Here is a 17,529-nt window from a genome sequence, read left to right as displayed (position 1 = left end):
TGTTAGTCCCAAACAGGTGTGTAGCACACGTGCCACAGGGATACCCAAGCATCCCTGGCTCCATGGACACACACGCAGTAAAACTAGGCATTGTCCATACAGTCAAAACAAGTCACACAAAGTCAAATAAAATCATTCATACACATGCATGTAGTGAAGATTGGAAGAATTCTCCATGAACTCGTTTGTACTCCAAAAATCCATCACAGGCCCTAGGTATAAATACCTGTCTAGACCAAAGATATGTATAGGCCCTAGATAGAAACACTTCTACAGACCATGAATAAATATTGGCCCCAGGGCACAAGCACTTGTACATATCATGAATCTAAGCCCCAACACTACAGTGTCTGCATAGACCACTGATTCCAAAAATATTCATTTCATGTCCTTGGCTTCCAAGTGGCATATGCTACCACAAGATCCATACACATGTCCAGGATTAACATAAGAAGCTCCGCAAAATTAGGGATTGGTGATAGTAGTCAAGCCACTTTCTGTGTAGTAGACCTTTAGAAGGCCCACGAGTCTTCATACTGTTGGAAATAAGTGCACACTAGGTGTACTATTTCTCTAGTCTAGTTTCAGTTGAGTCTTTGTGTCTTGAGTCTAGTGCCATGTGGCACCTCTACATTTATCCCATAAGTCAGTCTACTCAATCTTGTACTTCTCACCTATATATTGTGGGTGTCACATCAATGAAAGTATCAATCTTGTGTCTTGTCTACACTCATCTCAAGGTAACCATTTGTCTTTCATTTGTGTTCTTGTTTCATTTCTAGTTTGCTCTTGCTTTCATATTTCCTACATGGTATCTGAGCCATGGTTTTAGGGTTTCCCTGTTTTTCCTCTGAGCTTTCGCCATTCTCTCCAAGCTGTCCCACTCAATTCAGCACAGCTCGCTGGTGTTTGCTTGGTTCAATTCTCTCTCAAGTTTTGAACTGTTCGGTGCAAAGCCTCTTCTCTCTCTCTATCAAGCGATGGCGAATCAAGAAACCCCTACTACTGTCGGGACAATGGTAGGAGGAGCTCCGACATCAGCGTTAGCGTCCTCACGGGCAGCTGCTTGCGCCTTTCTGGGCCGCATCTCAGAGACTTGGCAGCACACCGTCTCGCAGAGCCGGCCATGGCGGGAGCTCGTGGACCGCTCATCCTTCGCCAAGTCAGATTCTCTGGCCGAAGCAGGCAGCCGGATCCGCAAGAACGGCGCCCACTTTCGCCTCAATTACACCAATAACAACTTCCGCCTCAATTACGCCCTTCTCTTTACTGCGGTACTCGCCTTAACCCTAATCTCTAATCCTGTCTCTCTTTTCCCGCTCTGTGGCCCCCTTGCAGCTTGGGTCTTCGCCTACCTCATCCTCTTCAACAGAACTTTCAGTGAAAGGGAAGTCAATGTCGGATCTGTTCTCATCTCTCCTGCCATGTTAGGGTTTGCAATCATCTGCATCCATGCCACTCTCTTCTTCATCAACATGTGGGTTAGCTGTCCATTGGACCAGCCAGACCTACAGCAGCAAATTTAAAGCAGAAATCAAGTGTATGGTGTGTTCTATTTTCAGTCTACTCTCTATCTCTTGAAAAAAACAAAATTTAAAAAAAAATCTCAGTTTTGAATTTCATTTACTTCTCTATCTTGTACGGGATTAGACACTGCCAACTCTGGTAAGACCTTCCCATCCCTCTCATAATTATCTATGTTTTTCATGCTATCTACCACCATTGATCACCAATGATGTAGATCATGGGGTAATATCATGTCTATTTGTCTACATGGACTTATCTTTGTCCCTATCCAAGAGGCACCCCTGCATTACTCACTCTAGCAGGAGGATTACCCTTGAGGAGGGATTATCTATCAAGGTCCATCTCTCTGTCTATCTACAATCAGTCAGTCTCTCTGTCTATGTGTCTATCCTATGTGTCTATCCTGTCACATGTCTTTGACACTCTATCTATTAGTCTATATGCCTCTCTTTTGTGGATTAGCTACCCACATTCTCTTGGCATTCTCTGTCTATGTCCCCATTTATCTTCTATCTGTCAGTCTCTCTTATGTCTATCTGACATTCTCTCTCTCTCTGTGGGACCACTCTACTGGCTGATTGTCTTTCTCTCTGTCTATCTATGATCCACTCTTGTCCCTACCCTTGTGGACCCATATGAGGATATCACTTGAGTAGGGGTGTCTCAGGATCTTTTGTCTCTCATGTCTTGTCTCTCAGTCTATCAGTCTTTATGTCTGTCTTCTAGTCTTGTCCATCTTGTCTTCTAGCTTGTCTCTCAATCCTTATCTAGTCTCTCTGTCTTGGTTTTATCTTTTGTCATGTTATAGTCTTGTCCTTTTGTCTTCCTCCTAGTGTCCACTTAAGGAGGGTGTTGGAAATAAGTGCACACTAGGTGTACTATTTCTCTAGTCTAGTTTCAGTTGAGTCTTTGTGTCTTGAGTCTAGTGCCATGTGGCACCTCTACATTTATCCCATAAGTCAGTCTACTCAATCTTGTACTTCTCACCTATATATTGTGGGTGTCACATCAATGAAAGTATCAATCTTGTGTCTTGTCTACACTCATCTCAAGGTAACCATTTGTCTTTCATTTGTGTTCTTGTTTCATTTCTAGTTTGCTCTTGCTTTCATATTTCCTACACATACTCTGTAGCGTTTGCATCTTCTTTGCAAGTTTCTTCTTCTTGTGTGATATTGGGCTATGTGTTCTTATGAAAGCAATTCTCATTGTGGTTGTTTTTCCAACAATGTTTGCAAGGCTTCTTCGAATAGCATTCCTTTGCATGATTGTTTCTACCGGAAAGGGAATACTTTATGCCTTTAAAGTTCTTCTTTGTGAAGGGGTTGTCCCCCTCCACTGCTTTATTGTTAATTTTCCTTGAAGGAGGTTATGACCCCTTCCAAGGTAAGATTTGGCAAGTTCTTGAGTGGTGATGAGGTTCCCATAAAGCTCCTCCGGCATGGACTTTATGACTTTTGCAAGGGCCACATCATCTTTAACTTGTACATTTAGACCTCATGTGGTTGCATCATAAGACCATAGAACTCTATTTGCAAAGTTCTTTGCCTGAGCCCCAAAAAGCTTGTCCAACTTCTCATAGGCTTCTTTGGAGTTTGGGAGATGTGCAACATGCTGAATAATATTATTAGAGAGGCCAAGGGCTATGAGGCCAAAGGCTCTTTGATCTCTACGCTTCCATGCTTTCTGAGTTGTATCTTCATTCTTGGGCATCTTCTCTTACCCTTCAATGAAAGGCCAAAGTCCCACTCTTATGAGACTAAACTTCAGCTTAGTCTACCACATGTGGAAACTTTCTCCATTGACCTTTTCAATGAACGTGTGGGTAGACATTATATGCTATGAATCTAGGAATGTTTTAACAGAGGGGAGTTTCCAATGCCAATGTCTAATCCCTTAAAGATAATTTTCCAAAAAATTAGGGTTTGCAGAAGTTAGGGTTTCCAAACAAGGGGGTCTTGATCAATGATGCTTTAGCAAGCTATAGCAACACTTCAATGCTAGATTTGCATACTCAATTTTAAAAAATGATAAAGTAGTAAGGGTTAATTATTCTGATTAAGCAAGGTTTACAGAAAATGGCAAAATGCCCAAATGGATTATTTTAAAGACTTTCTTGATTGATTTCTTTTGACGATTTGAGTCGTGCAACTGACGTTGATACTGCAGGTATAGTTGGTCAGTTTAAGAGTGTATAGCTACTGAGTGGGGCTGCTGTGGACTTCTTCGAAGAGCCGTTTGTTGACGACATCAGTAGTGGTCGCACAACTCCATCAGTTGGCAGCTGTGGAGTTGCAGTAGATGGGGCCGCATCACAATCTTGAGTTCCTGTCTCAATGGGGGCACCTGGGCAGATGCGCTCATGGTGTTGCTTCGAAGGTGATGATGGCGGGTGTATTAGCCGGGGTATAGCTATGATATCAATTAATGGAAGCTATGAATAGCTATGGAGGCTTGAAGGCAAACATGGCTATGGCATTTGATTAATAGAGAAGTAAGGGAGAGAGAAAGAAAGAAAGAAAGAAAACTATATTAACGTCCTTTAGAGGCCACATCTGACCTATAGGACTAATCAGATACATCCATGTGATTACATTCCACTTCGGGGGCAACAAAATGAAAATAGAGATAAAACTAAAAATAGTTCAAATTCCCTACATGACCGTAGGAGAATCCTAGATAACATGAAGGATTTCTCTAGCAGCTACTCTTCATTACTACCATGTTTGGTTGTGCTGAAATCTGCAATAACAGCTCTACCTCTACGGTAGACTTCCCATTTTCCTTGTTTCCTTGCTTCGTATACTTTATTGAGTTCTTGTTTCCTGTTTTTTAGTTGTGTGGCTGTGAGTTCATCCGCCATCCACACCTTCGTTCCCTTAAGTGACCTTGTTTGCTTCATGACTTTAATTTTGTCTTTCATATCTGCGTACCTCAAAACCACATGTTTTCCTTTGATTGCCACTGAGGGATCTCCAATGTCAATGAAAGGGATAGCTCTGCACAGCTTTCTTTGTAGAATCTCGCATTCCGGGACATAAGTATCATTCGCAATCTCCTCGTCCTCCAATACCTCCACCTGTTCCCAACCCTCTAACAAACCACCCACCCTAATTTCTTTTGCAATCCATTGCTGCTCGTTCTATTCATTAATCTGTGATATTACTTCTTTAATGACAATTTCTTTAGGCTGTGGATCAAGTAAATTTACCTGTGTGATTTCCTCCCTGTTTTCTTTTTCGTGTTGTTGTTCCTTAACCTCTTTCTCCTGGGTTGAAAGATGTTGTTTTGTCTGATGTAGTTCATTTTGCAAGGCTGAATTTGTTTGCTGAAGATGTTGAATCATGCTCAGGAGGTACCGCTCCCATGGTGATGGTTTTTCCATTGGGTTTGGTAGGAGGGGAGATGAGGGTTTCGGAGAAGGTTTTCTTGCTGGCCATGTCAAACTGCTGGACTATTTGAGAGGTTGCTCTTCATGAACCCCACCCCCAGGAGGTGCAAGCCCTTACCTGCTTGGAGGTGGGTTACAACCCTACCCTACAACTAGGGTGAGCAGGTGGGCAATAGGTGCACAGGTGCGTATGTGAGTAGCAGGAGAGATAAGCAACGAGAAAGAGAGAGAGAGAGAGCAGGAGAGTTATGTTGCTGCCTTGGGGGCCTGAGCAAGGGCGGGTGGGAAAAGCAGGCCAAGGGTAATTCTTCAATTAGAGATAAATTGCACGACTCAATGATGTGACTTGTATTACTTCAATCAAGTACAATGCTTTTATAGGCTTAGAGCCTCTCCTGTATAACATCATTGCATAGGTCATTAAAGGTTTAATATCTAGATATTTTAGTGAACCACTCTTAAGAGTGGGTCCACACACACGGACACATGTAGCCCTTTTAAGAGGCTATTCACACACCTTTATCCTTTTGTATTTGGATAAGGCTTATTCTCCAACAAGAACCTAATGTGTGCGCACAAGGGTACTATCTTGTGGATCCTTCATGTCTCGGGTTCTAGCACTTGTCAGATCCGGGTATTCAAACCAATGTAAGGTCTCTAGAGACCACACTCAAGGATTTCGTAGACCCGTCATCGTCGTACGCATCGCAAGACTGAGATGGATTGTAGTTAGTGACTCACCACTCAACGGTAGGTTTAGTACCTCGAACCACCCCTGAGCCTAAGGTCTAATTTCCGTGAGCATGCTTGGTACCAATCATAGTTGCCAGGTGTTTTTGAAACGGGAGGTATGTATTTCGTACGAGTTTCATAAAATGTAAGAAACGGGTTTTGTTCGGACTGAAAAATAACTGTGGAAATTTATACATATACCGAATACGACTCATGTCATGACTCATGCATGATACATAGCAAACACAGATTGATCACGATTCATCATTGTATACAAAAGCATGACGCATAAATGAACATTCAACAGACAACAATTATTATAGCACTAAGTAGAAGCATAGACGAATAATGGCTCAAACGAGATTACATATGAATCATGTAAATGAAATCCCTGCACTCTGGAGTCATCAATGATAAACCATGTCACAGACTCACATGATTCATGAAGAGACTAGAGTAACGATAACACAAGTCAAACTGTAAATGAAATCCTAAATCCTGAGTCCTGATTCCTTCAACATAAGACTCAAGAGTCAAGACTCATCATTGTCCTGACCCTCAGCCAGATCCATGTCCTCATCTGAATCATCAATGTCATCAGCCTCATCCTCACTACTAGTGCCACTCCCAGAAGACTCCTAAAATGCATCCTCATCGGGTGGAGATGCATGCGAAGTATTGGCACCAGTTGAAGCCCCTGCCTTAGATCATGTGTCGCGAGATGGAGCAGTGATTTCCTCATAGAGCATGGTGTATATATCCCTCTCCTCCTGTGGAATATCGGGTAGCTCATTGCACTTTGTGATGTCTATCTTGTTTGGGTTGACTTGGCGGAGCTCTATGGGGTAGTCCTTTTGCTCAAGCAATCGTAGATTGTAGTGGCAAAAGACTAACCTCTCCAACTGTGTTGTGGACAATCTGTTTCTCTTCTTGGTATGGAGTAAGGCCCATGTACTCCAGTTTCTCTCACAAGGTCCTGAGAGAGAACTCACATAGCTATCCGTCTCTGAAAGAAAACAAGATAGACATTCTCATTACTCATGGATGGGCCTATGAAACCAATCCCAACGTTGGTTACATATGCCTTTCAGATCTTGGACCCTTTATAAAAAAATCCAAGAGTAACAAAGTTTAGAGAGAATGAAAACATGAAGCTATAAATATTATTTAGCCATGGGCAATTCCTAAGAATGAGTACCTGACTGCAGACAATGCATGCAATACATAAGTCAAGAGCTTCTCCTATTTTGTCCATGAATTCATAAAGAAGGCCAATAGTGCTCCCCTCCATTGCTGTCAATCGGAGAATGCTGTACATAGGGTTCATCATCTTCACTAGGCTTGTTGCATCCTCCCACACCAAGCATCTCTCATGACCATGCGACAAAAAGCCTGTGCCTTAGGATCATTCTTATCCTCCCATTGTTGCCACTCACGGCAAACAATTGTACGCATCAAGCCATGTCGTACTCTGACAAGCCTCTCCAATGCTATGAATATATACGCAAACCTTGTCTTAGAAGGATTTAGAAGCTCAAGGTCATTGTTTGCCGTGTACATGCTCAAGACCTGGGTCTTTTGCTGACAAAATTAACCATGCTTGATGCCGCGAAGAAAATATGATACACCCAAGGTAGCTTCCCCACATCCTCAATCATGAGGCTCAGGCTATGCATGGCACAAGGTGTCCAAACTATTGTGGAGAACTCCTCGAGCATCCTCCCCATTGCCACATAGTTTGACCCATTATCTGTAATGACCTGCACGATGTTGGTTGCACCTATTTCATTGATTGCCTGGCATAATTGAGACCATATAAATGCACCTGTAACCACAGTCCTTGCTGCAACTGATGCATCTATGGCACGGAGAAACATGGTTCCTTTGCAAGAAGAAACCAAAATATTGTATACATTCCTCTTTCTCAGATCTGACCATCCATCGCAAAGCAAGGTACATACATACTTCTTCCATGTTGCCTTTAAAGGCTCCAGCTCTCTTGTTAAAGCTTCCTTCTCATAGTGAAGCTCCTTGGTGTGCAATGTCTCATAGTTCAGACCTCCCACTCACACCCAATGCGAGAGATGGCATGCATGGTTGACCCCCCAAATTCCCACGCCCCAACTCAGCCTTTATCCTAACCTTCGGTTAACCATAATCTTAATCTTTGGTTAGCACACTCCCCTAGCCCTAATCCCAGGTTTGTTGGGATGTAACATACTTCTCCCTTCTATTCAATTCACGTCCTTGTGAATGCATAAGGAGACAAGCCTATGTAAGCGAATCATGGGATCCGGACATCTATTCATAGCATCTACTCAAGTATGCTGCCTCTTATCTAGGTGAGTGTAAGACTCCTCTTGTAGACCCTGCTACAATGATCCAATTGCTTACCGTCAATCCATCTCTCATCCAAGATGTAGTCTCAAAGTGCAACGACCTCCACCGAAACAACCTTAGTACAGACCCATAACACAACTTACCTGTGATACCATATAGCATCTTGCATTAGTTGTCGGCAAACACTAGGCAAGTGAATGCATAATCAAGTCCTAGCGCCTCGTACTTCAAGTACAAGATCTCCCCTATCTAATTCTCATCTAAAGACTGAATGGAGATTGTGTTTTCACACATAACCAGTAGATACTTATGTCTACTTTTAGGGCAAGCATAAAACTCCCCATCAACTTCTGCATATGCCTCGTGTCCTCGAATAGCCTGAAGACAACATATACGGCTAACGGTCACTCTCACCCCACCAAATTAGGCTGAACCAAAGGTTACCAAAAGCCCATGCAATCCCAATAATAGGGATCCTGAAGGACAATGCAACCTCTAACATGTCCATAGGTTACACCCCATCGAACAGGTGGAAAATCGACATGACACCAAAGTCCTGGAATCAAAATAACCTCGTGGAATCAAAATAATCACAGTTACCATAGGTTAACTATGCCAAAGCATAGAGTGTCCCAAACAAGAAACCCACAAAGCCTCGGGAGATCCTACATGAGAATACACTATGGCATCCCATACCACCAGAGCACACCCCACATAAGACCTCCATTAAGCATGATCATAGGTGGAATGGCCAACTTCCTCCCCTATAGCCTAGCCTTGAAGCATCCGAATTTCCCTCTAAACACAAGGTCGAAACCTTGGATTAACTAGAGGGTCAATCTAATCCATGTAAAGTCAAGGATGAAAGATACCACCATGTTCACACCCCAATCCGTGTACGTGGCTCCTGCAGTCGGCTCCATGGGCTGTCTATAAGCCACCTAGAAACCTTGGTCCACGCATCCTAGAGTAAGACCATCACCATAAGATTGCTTGACTTAGCATCTTGTCTTGGGTTAAGTCAACAACCAACAAGATCACTTGTGTCACCTGCCACTTAGTGGCTATCCGGATAACATCAAGGGTTCATTTTAAAGCGTGGTATCATTTCGCCTTTGGGCACTCACAAAAAGAAACAAGAGCATGCATCACAATTCGGCAAAGACCTCAAAAAATTTTACAAAATTAGTAATTAGGGGTTTTACAAAAAAGTACTTGAAAACAAACATCACGACTTAGGGTCTCTGAAGTCAAGACTATTGAGCCACTCTTGGACCCACCAATGTGTGTGCAAATTCAAACTTGAATCCCACTTAGCAAGGGCCTCTTGACACCACGTGACAACCCCATGGTTATCGGTTGGTGAAGGCTCGGAGCACCCATGAAGTTTGGGCTTGATGCTATCCTCCCCCAAGGAATCTTGGATAACACACTCTTGTTTATCTTTGAGGCTAATTGTTAATTGGGGTAAAATCCTAGCCATCCCGGTGGCTTGACTTGCACAAAGTCACCTTTCTCGACCAACTTCACGTCGTTATTGCCGGATGACTTCACAGAGTTACTACCCACTGACTCCATATAGTTCCAGTGCACACGAAACCGTGCATGCAAACTTGAAGAAAAGCAATGATAGAATAGAAAAGTGATGGGTTACGGGCTGTAAAGTGAAAGGTTAGAGAAAAGCTTTTAGGTGGATGAGGTATGCAGCTTGTTAGCATTGGGAGAAGGTGTTTATCCAAGCCCGCACAAACCTGCAAGTATGATCCAACAAAGAGGGCAAGGTTGAATTTATAGGAGCAAGTGAGTTTATAAAAAGCGAGCTTTAATTTTGTGCTTTCTTTATGTGGGGATTTTAATAACTCGCCGGCAAGAGATGATAATACTCGTGGCAATTCACACATGATTGCAGGTGAAAGAGTTGCTTGGTGCGATGTAATAAATCACATGGATGCACTTGATATTTGGCTGGCCACCTGCCCTAAAAGAAGGGGTATGCATTTTGTCATAATGCTTATACAACTTACATGGCAAGGCTTGACAGATGATATTTGTTGAATGCAGCCCGGATTGATCCTCTTACTTGTTGAATGTGGGTGGATTACTCTTTGCAACTCTGATCATGCTCCTATATGGCTGAGTTTGTACTTTGACATGTCACTAGATGATTTACAGTTATCAGCTTAGAGATTACTATTGATTAACAACATTTATTTGACTCATCAGTATTTCAGAGACATGGTTGCATATGTGATCCTGGCTTTGATAGCTGAAATTTATGAAGATATGAATATTGCTTGATACCATTTTGCATCCCATATGCAAGAGGTGATTACAGATTGTGGTAATGGTATATGGGTGGAGAGAGAATATGCAGTAGCTGAAAAATCAATTGCAAACTCTTGAAGAAATTAGCCACGTTTGTTCCTGATCTCCTCAGGGAGAGGATCAAATCTGTTATGCCAAGCATCAGCTTGAATTGAATAATTATAGAAAGCTACAAAATGGCAAGTCAGGTCTAGACAAAAGCCTATCTTCGATAAGGGTTGCTCTTCAAAAGCTTTCTTTAAAAGCTTACACAAAAACAATCCACCTCACGAGTGCAAAAGGGTAATGGAGAGTGGACGCAAAATGTACTGTAGGTAGAGCAAGAATGTGTGACTCACTTCCAACAAGTTTTTGCATCATCTCCTATTGAAAACCCTTCTATGACACATGCTCATACAGGATTGCTTCAAAATGTCAAAGAAATAATGGATGTTCAGGAAGCCTTTGATTTAGAAAGCCTATTTATATCTATGGAGATACACAATTCAGTCAAGGCTTCAGGCAAATGAGAATCTCTTGGGTGGGATGGGTTGACAATAGAGTTCTTTTTGCAATTCTGAAACTTGCTTGAGAATCCATTATTACTTATGATCAATCAATCGTGGGCAGCAAGGTGTTATGCCAACATCCTTGAAAGAACTAGTCAGATTAGTACCGAAGAAGTAGCTCTGTCAGAATCTTTCGGATTGGCGTCCGATTACTCTTATTCCTCTTATTTATAAGATCATCACTAAAATGATCACTCAGAGAGTAGAAAAGATATTGCACAAAGGATTACATTAAGCCCAATATGGTTTTGTACCTAGAAGACAAATCACAGATAACATCTGTAATGCTTATGTGGGCATTGAGTATGCCAAATACTAGCAACAGGATGCTCTATTGCTGCAGATAGATGTAGCAAAGGCTTTTGATACATTTCACTGGGATTTCATAGCTACAGTGACGACAAAACCTGATTTTGGGCCTAAAATGCAACGAGTCATTTACTAGCTTTATGGAGGACTGAATATTCATTATCATGTTTTGGCAAGAAAGTCCACCTTCTTTGCCCTAGAGAAGCCTTGGACAGTGATTATTGCAGCTATGTACATAATGGGATTTGCTTCTTGGAAAGTAAGGGAAGATACCGGGTTGTCCTTTCACTACTAAAGTGATTGCTGATTGGAAGAAAGTCCTCCAGCATTTGTAGTGGTCTGGAAGATCTTCAGAGGCAGGTAACTCAGTGAGATTGGAGAGCATTCACTAGAGCCAGGAGGCAAGGAAAGCCTATTTTCTTTCCACTAAAAATATACATTCTAGGATTTTCTCTCCGGATGGCAAAACACTTACATTCCCGCAGGCACAAAGGAAATGGAATTTGGGAATGCATTACAGGCCTATCTGGCAGAACATTAGAGCTTTATGTAGCAATTTGAAGTGATTCCACCTGTCTCTCAAGAGAACAGATCGTTAGATTGGATGTTGCAGAGAGATGAGCCTGGCTCTCCCAAAGTACCCATGTTGCAGCTCACTGCTGCTTGCATATACATATTGATAATTCTAGAGCTGTGGGTTATTGCTTATTCGAATAGGCTTTGGAATATGGATAAGACAACCAAATGGTGGAAACAAATTCTCGAAAAGATGCGGACTAACAAATTGCCATTAAAGCAAAGAGTTTTCCTTCGGCGATGCTAGGTTGGAGTTCTACTGTTGGTGAAACTCTAGCCAAAAGAAGGATAGCTTCTGCTTCTTGTGTTAGATGCTTAAATTGCAATGAGAGTGTGTCTTGTTTGGATACCAAAGATTTCTTGTTGAGATTATCTATTTCTTTGGTTGCTAGATTTCGAGGATGTTTCCCAAGCATTTCTAGATACAAGAGATGGACCGGCTGCAGTTAGACTTGTTTTCTCAATGTTTTTGATCTTGAAGATGTTTGCCTCACTTTTGAGGGCTACTTTCTTTGTACAGTGAAGTAATAGAACATAGCTTGAGAGAGAGAGAGAATGAAATGAAATGAAATGTTATGAGAGAGAGAGAGAGAGAGAGAAGGTTGACTTTTGCTCTGTGAACCACAGGTATTGTTGGATGGATTGACTTGGTTGGGTGTAATAAGCAATCTGTTGGATCTTTGAAGATTTCTGTCAAGTTCTTGGATTGGCAAAGCTTATCTGCATAGAAGTTCTCTGAAGCTATTTGGGGCATGTGACATGCAGCTGATTTGTCCATACAAGTTATGAGTTACTGCATCACAAGGCTTATGTGTGGCCCTTGGGACTTGAGGATACTAAGCATTTGAGAAGGTTTCTAATTCAATTATATCAGCCCCTTCCATTTGGTAGGAAAAGCAAGCAGGGGATTTTTTAAATGAAGGCAATCAGCAAAGCTATTTTATGTACAGAGGTACTAGCTATAAGACAGGTAAAAAGTTTTTTGCTGCATCCTTGATTATATGCCATGATGGCGCTAAGGAGGTAACACAAATTTGTAGCATTATTTATCACACCTCAAATAAACTACCTGGCAACAAGGAAAAACTCCATGTGATGGGAGTAATTCTCGTCATGTCATATCATGTATGCTCACCTGTGTTTGCACCTTAATTGGTACTCAATAGGCATAAAATGTGCTTGATACATGGTCATGCATAACGCAAGGAAGTGCAGTAAATAAAGTCCATGGCAAGGCCATGGATGAAGCCATGATGGGTAGGGGACAAAGGGACAATAAGGACAAATATATGGGGCGAAAGGACAATAAATGTGGAAGGGATGAAAGAACAATATAAGTGACTCATTGACTCATTCAAGAGATCCCTGTCTCTTGTTCTTACACTTAGCAATTAATTTGAGCTAATGCACCTGAAGATTTGCTTGGTTTTGGAGATTAGAATGATTGCTTAAGCTTAATGATGATTGATTAGCATTGTGGTTTGGAGTATTTTTTCCTTCACATTAAGTATCAATCAGTGATTAGGGTTACAATTCGTGGACTGGTTGAAGTTGTTGGATGAACTATTGAACTAATATGGATGGGCCACGGAAGACCATAGGCTCACTGCTGGCAGCAGAACTATGACAGTTACACAATCTGTTGGCAGCCCTTGAAAGAGTGCCGGTACAGTTAGAGAAACGCGGAATCACCTTTTCAGATGAGCTTATGCTGGAGCACTTGATCAATGGATTGGTAAATTATAGAGCTGATGGTACAAATCTGTAGCAGCTCTCTATGCTTGATGAAAGAAATGAATGAAAATAAACAGAAACGCTACGCTCGTCATTGCTCCACCAGTTCGGGCGGCCATAGCATGGAGGTTGAGCTTCAAAAAACGTTGAGGTTGCCATTCTGCAGTGGTCACCGCTTCAGATTTTGAGTTGTTTTGTCCACTTGCTCTGTCAGTACTAGAAGGCTCCAAGCTTGTGAGGCATACGGATTCTTCCCCTGTGCTTCGGTGAACCTTTTTCTTTCTCAATTTTGTGGTGTCCTGTGGTGGATATTTCTTCAAACCTTGTGGTGGATTTCCTCTCTCTCTCTCCATGGCGTGAAGCTGCCCAGGGCCCCACCTCCCTGCTCGCGCTGGTGGTCTCTCTCTCTCTCTCTCTCTCTCTCTCTCTCTCTCTCTCATGTAGACCCAATCTCTTGCTAGATGACCTCACCTCTCTCAGCTCACCACAATCTTACACACTTCTACCATAGCTACATTCCCATCCACCAGCCGATCCATTGCTAGACCCCCTATCGCATTTCCATCCACCAGCTGATCCACCACCATGCCCCATAACAATTGGTATGACGAGGAATGCCGCACAACATCAAGTGAGCGTCTTCGATGTGAGGTTGCAACTGGCCAAATCCGAGAGCGAGATGCTTAAAGGATTAACCAATACACAACTAGACGTAAGAAACGAGTACATGTTAAGGGCCAATACAAGGACGTATATCAATCTCTCAAAGGTGTGAGTTGTAATGAGGGTTGGAAGAAAATATGGGAGAAACGCCCACCCACCCCCATCACATCTCCATCCATATGGCACACATGCATGGTCCCTATATGAAGTACTAGATTAGCCCCCCATCCCACCACCTTCACAGCCACCTTCTTCACACCGGCCATGGTAGCCCGAGCCATTTGGAGACTCAAAAATGGTAGATCACCTAACCACGAAGGCCTCTTGGTAGAGCATATCTCCCATGAGGGGGAGACTCTAGTACCCCTCGTGGCCCATATCCAACCCACCTAGACAACCGCTATAATCACACCCATCCATAAAGCCGGAGATCCCATGGATCCCAACAATTGCAAGACTATTATGATTGGCCACACACTGGCTAAAAATTATGGGTCAGTACTTGAGATGGAGCTCAGCACACTAGCAGCACATGGCATCAGGGCAGGCAGGCTTCCACAGGTCATTCTCCACTTTGGATCATATCTTCACCCTTCGAGCCATCATGGAAGAGGCCGGAGCACAACACTAACAGGTTTACTATTGCTTTGTGGATTTCCGCAAAGCATTGGATACGGTGCCTTGAGCCAGACTAGTGCAAAGTCTCGAGGATTTGGGGGTAGTATCAGACATGATCTAGGGATCATGGCATTATATGAGTTAGTCAGAGGGCGGGTGAGGTGCCCAGCATGATTATCAGAAGAGGTCTCCAATACCGTGGGAGTGAAGCAAGGATGCACACTGTCCTCTCTTTGGCCTCTATATCAACCAGATTTTGGCGTTCATTGATAGAGGAGGGGAAAGAGGCCACTAGCATGCATCCTTGTTTCGATACTACTTTATGCTGATGACATTGTGCTTATTGTAGATTCTCCAGAGGTTCTCCAGAGTCATCTTGACACATTAGAGGACTTTTGTGCATAGTGTGATCTCAGAGTAAACCTTGGGAAAACCAAGGCTATGGTCTTCAACACATTCCCTCTTTTCACATCTCGATTGAGTTTCACATGGGCAGCCCAATGGAGATTGCACACTCATGTGTACTTGGGAGTCACTTTTACTGGATCATCTTCTTGATGAGTCATGTTGTGATGCGAGGGTATGCTTCTCTCATTCTCATGGAGAAACATTGCTTCTAGGCCCATTTCCAGGAGCTGACGACCAAGATGTGGCTATTTGACACATTGGTCACTCCGGAATTGATGTATGGAGCAGCCTTTTGGGCACCTGATCTTGCAGTGGCGAAATGGCCAAAGGTAGAGGCCTCATGTCATGATGCTCTCCCGTATGATATGCAGCGCACCATCGGCCCAACATGATATTATCTTGGCAAAGTTTGTTGCAACACCCTAGATTATAGAGGCACTCTTCTAGATATATTTACAGGATTAGTGCCATGGCTCCCTAGAGACTCTCAAGGCTCACCGTATAGTCCTCCCAGCAGGTAACAACAAATGGGCATGAGTCATGGTATAATCGAGTATGCACTTGGTTCATGAGGCTGGGACTGAGGATGGATCGCCTCCCCCACTCCACTATGACCCGGACTCCCCAGTCATCGAGCTCTCTCAGAATGATAGGAACCGGGTGATTAGATATGATTTATTGGGACTATACATACAAGAAACCTCAATCACAACACATGAGCCACTCTCACACAAACGAAGATTAAATATGATTTATTGGGACTATACGTACAGAAAACCTCAATCACAACACACGAGCCACTCTCACGCAAACGATAGTACTACATGGATACTTTCATGAGGCTTATAGAGGATGGTTCCATACTGAGAGACAGATATCTTGACATATACATGTCATATGCCATGCGGATTGTAGTGGCCCAGTTGCGGCTGTCCTCGCACCTCTTGAGGATAGAGACAAGGAGAGACTATGCAGATACCTTGTGAGGAGAGGATCGGGAGGTAGAGTCAAAGGAGCACTTCATATGCAAGTGCATATATTATGATATTTGAGGGAGGTTCCACGGTCTCTTTAGAGAGGGATTTGGACTCGTGTCTATGATCATGGATTACTTTGATCGGTGGTGCTGAGGCCTCTTCCTACTAGAGCTTCATTGCCACGCAGAGACTCACTTATTAGAGAGTTGAGACCCCATGGCAGACATCCACCTCGGCCCCAAGCGACCACCACTCAATTCTTCTAACCATGAGAGAACGCCACACCAGCCATGGATGACATACCCATAGCCTCATCGAGCCACACATTCCTGAGTGCCCGTCGACCCCCTGCAAGACCCCACTTTGGTGTGACTCTAGACCAGGCCCACGACACTGTAGGGACAAGCCCAATGTCCCAGACTCCATGCACATTGCCAGTAGCAATATAGACATTAGTCCCATCTTGAGGAGATCTTGGAGAATCACATAGCCACCTTCCCACGCTCGACGGATATGCAGAGCCTTCTACAGGTGTGAGCCCATGTTGCATATCCTTGATGGCCTACTGGGGTTTAGCTCCATAGGTTATATGATGATGATGTTCCCACTTTGTATCATATAGCTCGAATTTGCATTCTGAGCTCATAGCTCTCGTCTTTGTTTTCTTTTGTACCATGATGGGATTACATGGACACTATTGTATCACTTTTGGTCTCATAGACCCAGTGAGTCTTTTGAAGACGTTTATACAACTCTCTCTCTCTCTCTCTCTCTCTCTCTCTCTCTCAACCCTATAATTTGTGCAAATTTTGGCACACTTTTTGGTGTTACAACTTACATATCGACAACATTTTAGCAATTTGCCTATATATATTTGTAAATTGATGTGCTTTCCACTGTAAAATCAATTGTACAAGGCATAGCAAATATTAGCACGAGTGCACAAGCCTTTAGTGTGGTGTATTCTTAGTTTAGGAAGGTGTTCGGATACTTTTTAGATGAAAAATAAAGGTCTCATGAATCTTAGGCAATAAAATGTATCAAACCTTCATATGTGAATAAGTCAAGAAAAGGAAGGAGTGGAGAATCATGTTATGTGTGAGATGTTGGGGTGGTTAACTTGATTTACTCTTTGTGTTCGACCATTTGTCTTGGGATAAGAAGCAGTACTTAGGTCAATGGAGGAAATCCATGTAATGTGAATACCTCTTTCAGGAAGACCTTGGCACATCCATTGTAGTATAGGTTCTGTTAATTGGTATGAAATGGGTTACGTTAGTTAACCTATCCACATCTACAAGGATAGAATCATATCCTACATTAAACTGAAGAAAATCCTACACTAATATATTCCCATTTTCATGTAGGGAATATTTAACGG

General features: G+C 42.8%; 2 protein-coding genes across 6 annotated transcripts in view; both read left to right on the top strand.

Moving 5' to 3' along the window:
• The window catches only part of LOC147636671 (uncharacterized), a 147,341-nt gene extending 134,507 nt beyond the window's left edge, over positions 1-12,834 (top strand). For all 5 annotated transcript variants that reach the window (XM_086800147.1, XM_086800146.1, XM_086800145.1 and 2 more), the window contains one exon: positions 12,376-12,834. Coding sequence is in view for 4 of the 5 variants with exons in the window: in XM_086800145.1 (XP_086656271.1) it covers positions 12,376-12,476 (101 nt within the window). In the remaining variant the exon portion in view is untranslated. The remainder of the gene's footprint in view (positions 1-12,375) is intronic.
• On the top strand, positions 981-1,526 carry LOC147636672 (PRA1 family protein B2-like). The gene has a single exon (XM_086799928.1). It carries the CDS (start codon positions 981-983, stop codon positions 1,524-1,526), a length of 546 nt encoding a protein of 181 aa, XP_086656054.1.
• Positions 12,835-17,529: the final 4,695 nt, after the last annotated feature.

Source organism: Cibotium barometz, chromosome 7 (assembly GCF_041138505.1).
Source record: "Cibotium barometz isolate CiBa-2024 chromosome 7, ASM4113850v1, whole genome shotgun sequence".
In the NCBI taxonomy this organism is placed as follows: Eukaryota; Viridiplantae; Streptophyta; class Polypodiopsida; order Cyatheales; family Cibotiaceae; genus Cibotium; species Cibotium barometz.
Note: the sequence above shows the minus strand (reverse complement) of the source record. Positions and strands in the feature narration are given on the sequence as shown.

What these genes read in the sequence shown, in the direction of transcription:
- LOC147636672 (XM_086799928.1), top strand. Translation starts at nt 981, where the DNA reads ATGGCGAATCAAGAAACCCCTACTACTGTCGGGACAATGGTAGGAGGA.